Source organism: Myotis brandtii, unplaced genomic scaffold, assembly GCF_000412655.1.
Source record: "Myotis brandtii unplaced genomic scaffold, ASM41265v1 scaffold1408, whole genome shotgun sequence".
Lineage (NCBI taxonomy): Eukaryota > Metazoa > Chordata > Mammalia > Chiroptera > Vespertilionidae > Myotis > Myotis brandtii.
In genome coordinates this window covers 358,572-370,307 of record NW_005355029.1, presented here as the reverse complement: position 1 = coordinate 370,307, position 11,736 = coordinate 358,572, and the positions used below count along the sequence as shown (strand labels likewise).

The 11,736-nt window shown below is 55.3% G+C and overlaps 1 protein-coding gene across 13 annotated transcripts in view; it reads right to left on the bottom strand.

Moving 5' to 3' along the window:
* The window catches only part of SUN1 (Sad1 and UNC84 domain containing 1), a 53,036-nt gene that overhangs the window by 13,190 nt on the left and 28,110 nt on the right, over positions 1–11,736 (bottom strand). For 6 of the 13 annotated variants that reach the window (XM_005860834.2, XM_014535253.1, XM_005860833.2 and 3 more), the window contains 9 exons: positions 9,615–9,803; positions 8,134–8,303; positions 7,314–7,340; positions 7,046–7,210; positions 3,954–4,151; positions 2,924–3,004; positions 2,522–2,638; positions 1,345–1,443; positions 777–870 (listed from right to left, as the gene is read on the bottom strand). In XM_005860834.2, the coding sequence (XP_005860896.1) occupies positions 777–870; positions 1,345–1,443; positions 2,522–2,638; positions 2,924–3,004; positions 3,954–4,151; positions 7,046–7,210; positions 7,314–7,340; positions 8,134–8,303; positions 9,615–9,803 (1,140 nt within the window). The remainder of the gene's footprint in view (positions 1–776; positions 871–1,344; positions 1,444–2,521; positions 2,639–2,923; positions 3,005–3,953; positions 4,152–7,045; positions 7,211–7,313; positions 7,341–8,133; positions 8,304–9,614; positions 9,804–11,736) is intronic. The other 7 variants (XM_014535254.1, XM_014535255.1, XM_014535256.1 and 4 more) reach the window with 7 other exon arrangements.

The window sequence follows — 11,736 nt, the reverse complement described above, 5'->3', positions numbered from 1 at the left end:
GGGGCTGGAAGTGGGGGCGCCTCGCTCATGGGCCCCAAGGTAACCTGGGCCGTGGGAGCTGCCCCAGCACTGACAGGGCCTCCTCCCTCAGTGACCCTCCCGTAAGAACATGAGAGCATTTCTTAAAACATAAAATGACATGGGAATGCAGGGCTTTAACATACCATACTACAAGACTATAAGTATAAACTAAGTCATTATAAAACAATAAATCAAATGATGTCCCACAATTAGCACAAAATCAGTTTGTTTGTTTTTTGTTAATCCTCACCCAAGGATATTTTTCCATTGATCTTTTAGAGCAGCGGTTCTCAACCTGTGGGTCACAATCCCTTTGGTCGTCAAACAACCCTTTCACAGGGGTCGCCTAAGACCATCCTGCACATCAGATATTTACATGACGATTCATAACAGTAGCAACATTACAGTTATGAAGCAGCAACGAAAATAATTTTATGGTTGGGTCACAACACGAGGAACCGTATTTAAAGGGCCAGAAGGTTGAGAACCACTGTTTTAGAGAGAATAGAAGAGAGAGGGGAAGACAGAGAGAAACATCCATGTGAAAGAAACACATCGATGGGTTGCCTCCTGCAGGCACCCTGACCAGGGCCCAGGCCGGGGAGGAGCCTGCAAGCAAGGTACAGGCCCTTGACCGGAATCGAACCTGGGACCCTTCAGCCCATAGGCTGAAGCTCCATCCACTGAGCCAAAATGGCTAGGGCACAACATCAGCTCTTTAAAACACAAAGCGGATGTGATGTCAGGTTCCTTACCTTGTAAGAAGAAACACGTTCAGCCAAGAAATCAAAGTCACAAACTGGTACCATCCGCTCCCCAGCCACCAGAACATTCCAGAGGCTGCCGTCCCTGAAAGAGGACACACAGGCCGTCTCGGGGAGTGCTCGCAGGAAAGCCAGGCTCCTAAGCGAACCGTTTTAGGGACGGCCACGCTGGGAGCACCGGGAAACTGACGGACAGACGTTTGGGAAGTTGAGGGGCTGCAGTTCAGGAGCAGGTATGTTAAGGGGTGCTGGTCAGCACAGCAGGAATCCACACGCTCCAACATGGACAGCAGAGGCTGCAGCCACACAGAGTGCTCATCAGCACACCAGACATGACTGGGGGGGACACAGAGCATGCATCTAGTTACGGCCAAACAGGCGGCCAGACGCTCACAGCACCGGACACTGAGGACAGAGCCCATGCACCAAGCCCAGAAGGAAGCTCGCCACAGGGGGAGCAAGCACAGGCCAGGCGGGGATGTCCGCGGGTTAGGGGAGTCGTTCCCTGCAGTGTTAGCTGCCCAGCCCGGGAGAGTGAGCACAGAGCCAGCATAACCACCTGGAGCCGCCGCGGCCAACCAGAGGGCCGACCACACGGCCTGCGACACAGACCGCCCTGCAGCTCCGATCCTCCGCAGCGCCCGCTCCGCGGCGTGACCTGTGGCAGACAGACGCGTGCGGGGGGCACACTCACACACAAGACCCCAGAGCACCAGTTCTCCACAGCGACCACACGGCAGAAAACACCTGCTGGTCTGATTTTACCCCAATTCTCCTCGGAGGAACTCGACTCCCTTCTCCAGAAAAACAAAAACAAAGCATCTAAGCAAGACACTGACATGAACTCTGAAGAGGCTGCTGTGTGAACGCCTCCCTCCCTCCTGCCCGCGGACGCAGACGGGACGCCCGGGAGGCCATGGCGGGGCAGCTGCCCACAGACGGGCGGCGGTGTCTGCAGGATTCACACGGAGGGAGGTACGTAAACCCCGCAGACACCAGTTAACACGCTCAGCCGAGACAGGACCCCTCAGGACCAGACGGAAAGCAGTGGGCCAACGCGTCCAGTGGGAGGGCTCTGGGGCACAGCGGCACGGGGTGCGCGCAGCACACACAGCGGCACGGGGTGCGAGCAGCACACACAGCGGCCGGTCACAGTGCAGTCGCGCACGACACAGCTCCAAGCCGCCCTGCTTCGTCTTCGAGAGGGATTGCTGAGCTATCCACTCCTGTTAGCGCGTGTGTGCCGACTCCTGAAACTATTACGTAATTCCAACATGGCCGATATGCAAAGAAATATGGTTTAAGAGAGTTTTAAAAGTCGACTGTTTTATGTTTATTAATTAACAGTTGACAACTATTTTTGAAGCTCAGCTTTAAAAAAAAAAAGGCTGCCCTAAAAAGGTGCCCCTTTACCAAGAAACTTACAGCTACAAAGCGGAGACACCGAACTCCACGGACATCTCCCCGCTGCCCGGGGAGGGGCAGACGGCCGTCGCTGAGCAGGATGCGTTCCCACACCAGCCTCTGCTAACCCTTTCATTAAACCTCAAGTAAGTTCTTTTTTCATTCATTTAATTCATACTAAATACGCTTTCAAGAGAGAGAGTCTCCATACTTTAAACCAAAGTTAGCTCGAATCCTGTCCTTTGTTAATGGGCATCTGGATCCCAATGTGGACAAGGACCAACAGGCATTTGTGGAGAACATGACAAGAATGGAGCAGAGTGAGAGACAACCTGCACGAGACAGGGTGGGCCGCGTGGTCCCTGCTGCCCTCTCTGTCCTGGGGGACCACAGGGAGGTGGCTGTGTGGGTTTCGAGGTGCTCCGTGCCCGTCCCCCGATAATCATCGCCTGCGGGTGGTGGTGACAAGCAGTTAATATGCAAACCCTGTCCATTCGAAAACTGTGCACAACAATGGCAGTTTGAAAAAATTAGGAAACTCGATTATGAAAAAGAGAAAAGACAAAGCAAATGAACCTGGTGGCATGAGCTTCTATTGTTAAGGATTAAGCAGCAGCTCTGGCCGCCCCACCCACCCAGGGAGGCGCGAGTTCACGGAGTGATGCCCCCGTGTCAGGGGCCTGCGTGCGACCTGGGGATCACCCGAGAGCAGGTGCGGGACGGGCCATACTTACACGACTCCCCATTTACACTGAGGCCTCCGTCCTCTCTGAGAAACTCTGTTACTGTCCTCCTCCCACAGGGATCGGAACGAGCTGCAACACACGCAGAAGAGGCTTAGAGAGCTCCGCGTTCCAGCGCCTCCTCGGCCCAGGAGCCGGGCAGGCAGAGCACACGTGCGCCACCGGCTCAGCACAGCTGGGGGCTCGCTCAGGCAGGAGCACAGGAGACAGGAAGAGAGTTTCAGGCTCCCCTAGCTAAACAGTACACCCACCAACACAATGCACAGGGGCTGCTTGAATGCGTCCAAACATCGTTCTAAATGTCATTCAAATAAATTGTTTTTGCTTTAAAAGAGAATCAGAAACTGAGCATATTAAATTTTTATTTAAAAGGTGGCTTAAAGCCCTGGCCGTGTGGCTGAGGTGTTTGGAGCGTCCTCCCGTACACCCAAAGGGTGGGGGTTCAATTCCAAGTCAGGGCACATGCCGGAGGCAACCGATGGATGTCTCCCCCTCTCTCTCTCCTCCTCACTACCCCTCTCTCTAAAAACGAAAATAAATCCATAAGCATATCCTCGCATGAGGATTTTTAAAAAGTGACTTAAGCCCTAGCCAGCTTGGCTCAGTGGATAGAGCATTAACCTGCGGACTGAAGGGTCCCAGGTTCGATTCCGGCCAAAGGCATATGCCTGGGTTGCAGGAGGCGTGCAGGAGGGGGCGTGCAGGAGGCAGCCAATCAATGATCCTCTCTCATCATTGATGTTTCTCTCTCTCTTTCTCCCTTCCTCTCTGAAATCAATAAAGAAATATATATTTTTTAAAGTGACTTAAAAATGTTTAAACACTGGTCAACTGTCAGAAAACGGAGCCACACACAAAAGACAGGAAGCCCTCCGCCAGCTCCCAGAGGAAAGCCTGAGCCAGGAGAGTCGTGCCGAGACCCTGCGAGCAGAAGCGTGAGCGCCACGCTGGGAAAAGGAGCGCTTTCTCCACCTTGAAAGCATTATTTGGTGGAAAAAAGAGAAAAAATGTATTGAAGTACCTTGTGAGTCATGGCTTTCTGACTTAAAGCTTTCTGATTCACGATCTTTTGATTCATAGCTTTTCAATTTGGAATTTTCTGATTCATAATTGAGCTTCATTAAAACCACTTGAAAAAGTTGCACTAAGAATGATGAAAAGGATGACGAAGTGTACGTGGCCAGCCACAGAATCCTATCCACGTAGAGAGACGCACCGCCTATCAAAAAACCGTGGACACAGTTAATTGCCTCCCACAAAGCCAGCATTTCCTCCCCGACCAATCAGAGCCAAACCATTCGTGTCAAGCAAACCAGAAGCGCTTTGTAAATGGACACCAGACAACAACTGGGGAAGGTGACGACACGGGCGCTGCCGGGAGTGGCACGCCACCCTGACGAGGGGAGCTGCCGCCACGAGTCTCTCTCTGGCCATCTTCACACGAGACCCCGTCTGAGCTCACCTCACCCAATGCTGCTCACACACATGCTCCTCCTGCACTGCTGCCTGGAGGACGGAGGCCAGCGCATCTCCCAGGTCCTCGCCACAGCACTCGAGGGGACCAGAGACAGAGGCGTGGCCTCTGGAGGCAGCTGTGCACTCACGGAGCCGCTGCACCAGGCCTTGTCGCACAGCGCGCCTCGGTCAGCGCCCGAGCTCCAGGACACACGATGGGACCCTGACACGTTCCCTCTGTGACCCTAACATGCGTGGGGGGATACGCTACAAGGTTCAGTTGCTAGAAACCTTTATTCCTGGAAAAGCTTCTTCACGTCACTGAGGGTCCCACCGGGCAAGCGCACTGCCCACTGGAGACCGCCCGGTCTGCGAGGAGGCGCGCTGAACCTCGGCTCACACGGCCCTGTGCAGAAGCCTTAGCGACTCAGATGACGGGCAGGAGGCAGCGGGCTGGGGGGGACGGGGTTGGAGTCATTTTAAAGAAGTAAAAGTAGAGCTTTTTTGCAAACGGCTTCGTGAAGCAGTCGACCCCGGGGGCTGGCACTTCTATAAGAGCCTTGTTCCGCTGCCTGCACTCTGAACAGAGGCTGGAAAGCAGAGCCATTTATTAAGAGGTAACGCAGGGTCAGTCCCCTGATAAAAAACACCAAAGTCCCAATTTTCACCCATCAGACTGAAAAATGTTTAAAGTATGAAAATATGAAGAACTGGCAAGTCTCTGGGCTGAGACCCTCCTAGAGCCGCAGTGGGACAGTGACCGGGTCAGTGGGATCCCGGGGATGACACCTGCAGGCAAGATGCCCGAGGCCAGCCCCAAGCTCCATCACCCAGCAGGTTGCAGATGTGGGAAGCCGCCCATTGTCTTCACTATCAGAGAATGTAAACAAGGAGCCCAGAACGCTGGTGAACCTTGAGCCCTGGCAAGGGCCAGAGCTATGCACCGATTGTTTAGTCCAGATAATGGGGGCTCAAGCTATTTCCTGACCAAAGAGTCTCAGAGTAAATCCTTCTAATATTTACTGACCTTTAAGATAGTCTGTCTGTTACTGCAATTACCAGCGTAAGGGCTAGATGTGTATCCAAAATTGAATAAAAGGTTGGCAAGGCTTGGGCACAAGGGGAAGTCCTTTCCCTTGCATTGGGCTTTCTGCCTGGCCCCCAATATTTCCAAATTATTATTTCTTGTCTTGTCTGTCATTTACGCGCGGACCTTCTCCAGATCCCGAACCCTGAACCATGCAGGACGTGGACACACAGCACAGCTGAGCCTCAGTGTGGCAGCCTGCAGGGTGGGGACAGGCAGTGCTGCCGGGAGGGCCGGGACACTGGGGCAGAGCCCGCAGCAGAGGGCGTGCTTGGCATGCGGGCTCCACAAGGCCTACCCAGGTTCGATGCGTCGCCATGTTAGAAAGGAAGTCCTCCTGTTCATCTACCCTCGCCCTCCCCTTTCTGCTTTCCTATTGTGTCCCTCACGCCACAGCAGACAGAACCACAAGCATCAGCAGCTGTGACAAGACCTCTGAGTCCTGGTACCATCGTCCATTATGTCCACAGTCACCTGAGAAATGTTAACTGAGCACACTCACGCTCAAACACAGCCCTATTCTCCTGGCACCTTCTGTCCCCACCTGGTCACCTGCCGGGTGTGGCCTCCAGCCCTGCAGGCTGACCAACACTCAGACTGAGCACACAGGAGCAAGGACTCGGAAGCGAGGTGATGCAGTTTCGGCCCAGGGCTCCCCAGCCTCCCACGAGCATGGGAGCAGGGACCACAGGCAGGAAGTCGGGGGGCGTGGAGGACCGGAGCCAGCAGGGGCATCTCAGCCACACGACAGAACCTGGAGGGAGGCCTGCAGCTCTGGGGCAGGAGGCAGCCCTGCAGCCCGGCCTGCGGAGGCCACGGCAGTCCCAACAGCCGCAGAGCTCCAGAGCCCCTCCCAGGGCCTCCACGCTCCAGCACCTGCTGCCAGTGCCGTGCCTGCCCGCGGGGCCAGGAAATGAAGCTGCCACCCCAACAGGCCAGGGCTGAGCTGTCCCCGAAATGAAGCTCCCTCGATCATGAATCTGGAGACTAGGGACTGCGCCCTCACTCCTGCTGGCATGAGCCCCTCTGGCAGGAGGCAAAGCACCCTGTGGAGCTGCTCCGTGGGTGCACGTGTGTCTGAAAGTGACCGCACAGTCCCAGCAGCTTCATCTAAGTGCAACTTTACAGACTTTCAGACACTCCCAGGACAGAAACACGAACCACATGAAATGGAAGCTGATGGCCTGACTGGCGTGGCTCAATGGTTGAGCGTCAGCCCATGAACCAGCAGGTCTTGGGTTTGATTCCTGGTCAGGGCACAGGCCCGGGTTGCGGGCTCAATCCCCAGTGTGGGGTGTGCAGGAGGCAGCTGACCAATGACTCTCTCTATCTCTTTCCTCCTCTCCCTTCCTCTCTGAAATCAATCAAAATATATTTTTAAATAAATGTAAGTTGAAAGAGGATAAGAAGGAGCACAGCTACTTTTTGGTGCATTTCTTAAACTTTTATAGGATAATTTTGAGTTCAAGTCTACGACAGAAAAAGTGCAGATGCTGAGGCCTGTGATACCAGGTTTGTAAGAGGGGACGTGGAATCTTTTCCTACCTCTTAAACAAGCGAGCGGGACTTACGTTTCTGACTCCTGTCCCTCGAGTAGACCCTGGAGGAGGCGCCGTGCGCGGGGAGCGTGTCCTGGCGCTCGGACAGCAGGGTGCAGGCCCTGCAGGTGTAGCCGTTGCTCCAGGCTGCGTCTGCGGCCACCTTGCCATTTCCCTGAACGACAGCTTTATTTCCACCTGAAGGTTTCAAAAAGCAGAGGGGGCCTGCTGCTCACAACCTGTGGACCCCCACTCACACTCTATCGTAAAACGGAGGGCAGAAAAAGGACTGAGTCATTACCTTTAAGATCTCCATCATCATCAAGACCTAAAACACACATATTTTTGCAATTGAGCTCAAATGATCAGAACAGAGCAAAACCCACTCAAAAAAGTAAAGGTTACAATGGTTAATGACTCAGCGTTATGGCGCTGGTCAAGATTTACTTCCTAAAACGCCTAACATCAATGGCAATTTCTCCAATACATACACACCGTCTGGAGGTGGAAGGACATTGACGAAAATGCATGCATGCACCCACATGCGCACACTGCCCGTGCTAAGGACGCAGCATGCAGGCAGGATTTGCGGGACCAGCCGTTTCTCAGACACGGCAAACCCCTCCCCACCGCCCCTGCTCGCTGCCTCGCTCCCTAGAGCAGCACATAACCCCAGGAACAAGCCCAGGGCTTCTGTCCCTGAGGCCGGCCAGGGCACGGAGGGGACACAGCACGGGTCTACGCCATCAGAGCTGCCGCCCGAAGCTGCCATTCCTGGCAGGAGTGGCGTTGCCCTATGGCTGTCTCAGTCAAGTCAGCTCAGTCACTGTGTCTACTCTGGGTGCTGTCCAATGGCTCACAAACACGGCCTGCCCGCTGCCGAGGCCGAGGGACGGACGGCCAGTGCCCACAAGCGGCGCGCTTGACCAGCGGCTCTCTGCCTGCTGCCTGACCAGCGGCTCTCCGCCTGCTGCCTGACCAGCAGATGGTGACGCAGCCTATGCCGCTGCCCGCGTGGGCTTTGTGAGCCTGAGGAACACCCTGACCTACGGGGCTCCACTGGCCACGACCTCCCTCCTTCCCGAACAATCTGAGCAACAATCACACCGCAGACAACTCACCCCAGAAGTGGTCCACTTTGGTCTGTTCTCGGATCAGAGACTCGTCCAGCACGGGCGGCCGTAGACAGGCCGCGCCCTGCAGACCGCTGCTCTGGCCAGCAGCAACCTGCCTCGAGGGGCGGTTTACACTAAAAGCCAGTTTGCTTGCACTTCTGTGCTGCTTTGCTGTTCTAAAAAGAAAGGAATAAGGAATAAGTTCATAGACTTTTTCTTGTAAATACAAAATGATTATATTTTACACACACAAAACCTTTGAGAATAAACATAGCATTTAAAAAAATATATTTTTATTGATTTTAGAGAGAAAGGGAGAGGAAGAGACAGAAACATCAATGATGAGAGAGAATCACCGATCGGCTGCCTCTTGCATGCCCCACTCTGGGGATCGAGTCCGCAACCCGGCATGTGCTGTGACTGGGAATGGAACCGTGACCTCCTGGTTCATGGGTCCATGTGCAACCACTGAGCCACGCGGCCGGGCTACACAAAGCATTTTTAAGGCAGCATCTTTGTACATCTCTCTGCTGCAATGCAACACCCACTGATCTGGAAAAGGGAGTCCTAAGCTGGGGTCCAAGAGCTCCTTCTAAAACTGTAGTGGTTAAAACTTAAAATAACCTCGTATAAAAACAGCCTAAATATAAAAATAAAAAAGCATATGATTTCTAAGTCTACCCCTCCCTTCCTTTTTAAACCAAGTGCCCACACACTCGCACACCCCATTCCACTCCTCAGTCACCAGGAAAGACATTAAGTCCAGCAAGCAAAGGCTGTAATCTAAAATAACCCCATTCCCAGTGAGCACAAGTGACAAAGGTGAAGGCCTTGAACACTAACGCTTTCAGACCCTGCGGATCGCTAAGACCAGGAGCAGAAGCCCTTGAGGGAGCAATGCTGGGTGGGAGCTGGCAGTAGGCACAGCTGTAACCACCTGCAGCTCGTGGTCACTTGCTGAGTCTCCAGGGGGAGGGAGGTGCAAACTCCGTCTCTAAACTCCAAGAGGACCCCGACCAGAGCAGGGCTGCAGATGCCATCCAGCCCCGCTGGGCCAGCGGCATCCCTGCTAACAGCACCTTCCCCGCTCCCGACAGCAGAGCCTGCAGGGGAACCTGTCACTCTCACGTGCCCACAGGAGACCTTCAGGTCCACTCTGTCGAGAACGCACACCGAGCTCGCCCACTGTGCTCCTCTGGGCACGGGCAGTCTGGTACTGCACAGGTTCCAGTAACAGACTGGCTGCAATGGCCCCGCCCAGCAGCCTCAGGCGGCCTGTGCCCACGTGAGGGGCACCCACACCCTCCCAGGTCTGTAAGCCCTCAGCACACCAACGCCAACAGCCCTACTGACAGCACAGCCACGAGACCACTTGTGGGTCTGTGTACGCCTGTCCTCAAATCCAAGAGCTGGTCTTCCAGGCCACCAGTGTGTGCGCTGGGCTCTACCTGGTGTGAGCTCGTGTGTGAGCACCAAGGCGGGCTCACCTGGCCGTTCTGTCCTTCAGGGAGGCTGTGCTGCCGAGGCGGGAGTCAGCGTCCCCCGCCTGGCCCCCCTCAGTGCTGCACGCAGTGGTAGCCAGGCGCAAGCTACGCCGGGACATTCTTGGAGAATCAAACACGGGGTCCAATTTGTGCTCAGTCTCGAAATCCAGAGCATCCGAAGAGTAACTGGAACTGGAAGGAGAGAAACGTGTCAGAGGAACATGCTCACAGCACCACTTTACACACACACACACACACACACACACAGGTAACAGAGGAGGGGGACCTGTGGCGCCTTTTTAGAAACACCCATACCATTGTGACTCTTCTACAAGGCAGACAGGCTGCAGCCGACTGGTGCGGGGGAAACCAGCCCCCGTGCTTGCTGTTTAAGTCAGAGCTGACCTGAGCTCGCTCGCTGCCGCCATGCTGAACCCCACCTGCGGGCCATCGTGTCCCCCACGCCTGGTGACGCAGCAGCGACAGCGACCCTCCCGACACAGTCCTGAGTGACCCGAGGCAGGACAGGAGGGAGCAGGTGCTGGACCATCTGCTCGTTTGCCTCTAACTCACCATCGAGAGGCCACAAGCCAGGGAGCTCACTCAGCCCTCCATGGAGTTAGCGTGAACTGAAAGGTGTGTCCCTCTGTGTTGGTAGCAAGCTTTTCCAAACCAAGAACCATTCTCTGAGGGCCTGCTCTGTGTCACCTCGGGGTGGGACCATGCCTCCTGCCCTGCCCAGCGTGCTCAGGGCTCCCGCTCACAGGACACATATTACTGGGCCACCAGCAGGGAGGAGCCACCACCTGGCAGGTAGGAGGAGGTGAGCACAGGTCACTGTGAGGAGGGGAGGGGCAGGACCCGGCTGAGGATTTCCTGAGACGCTGAGGGAGACGGACTGCAGACCCAGGGCACCGGCTGGGGGGTGGGGGACGGGTGCCTGGGAGTGCCACGTGTTGCAGAGGCTCCCCACGGGAGCGGTGGTGTGGGACGCCCACTGCCCAAGGCAGCATGGGAAGGACTTGGCAACCGGAGTGAAGTGAACGGGCTTAGGAGCAGTTTTGCATTACATTTGATATTACAGACAGAGTTTCCTCCTAAACTCATTAGGTCTGACACTAGAACATGCAGGCACAACAGTAGCTGGCACCAGGGCTTCACAGCACAGGCATGGGACACGCCACACGCCTTCAGAGCCTGGACTCAGGGGCTGGAGTGGGAGCCTGCGGCCGCCACGCTGAGTGTGCAGCAAGGAGGCCAAGGACATCATTTTAGTATAGGCTAAAATCGCCTGTTTTCTTTCCAAAATATTTTATACAACTATTAGTGACCCAGTGCACGGATTCGTGCACATTGAAAGGAAATTAATTAGAAGGTGGTCGGTGGGGCGGGACTGGGCAAGATGGGCTGGACACACCCTGGAGCCAACCTCCCGCAGTCCCTCCCCAGCTGGAGCACCTGGGGTGGTGCCATGGCTCGAAGGGCGTTTACGGAGTGAGCAGGGTCCCTCTGGTAGGTGGGGCCCCTCGACCTGGCCTGTGGGGATCGGGCCGAAACTGGCTTTCCAACATCCCCCGAGGGGTCCCGGAGTGCAAGAGGGCACTCTGCAAAGTTGCCTCATACCGGGTGTGGAACGCAAACGCATGTGTGCAGTAAACCAGACTCGGGGCCAATAGTGCCCCAGCAACAACATAACCCATGGCCGAAGGTGGAATCGATCAGGCTCCCTCCTCTCTGGTTTTGGGGTGTATCACCTGAGAACCACTGCTGCCAAGTCACTGCCGCTTGGCAGCTCCTGCATTGAGCATCTGCCCCCTGGTGGTCAGTGCACATCATAGCAACCAGTCGGACACTTAGCACATTAGCCTTTTATATATAGACTAGAGGACTGGTGCACAAAAATTTGTGCACTGGGGGGTGAGGGGGTCCCTCAGCCCAGCCTGTGCCCTCTTGCAGTCTGGGACCCCTCAGGAGATAACGACCTGCTGGCTTAGGCCTGCTCCTGGGTGGCAGAGGGCAGGCCCAATCCCTAGGTGCAGCCCCTGGTCGGGCTCAGAGCAGGGCCGATTGGGGAGTTGGGGCGCCGCCCCCTGTCATGCACAGAGCAAGGCGGATCGGGAGGTTG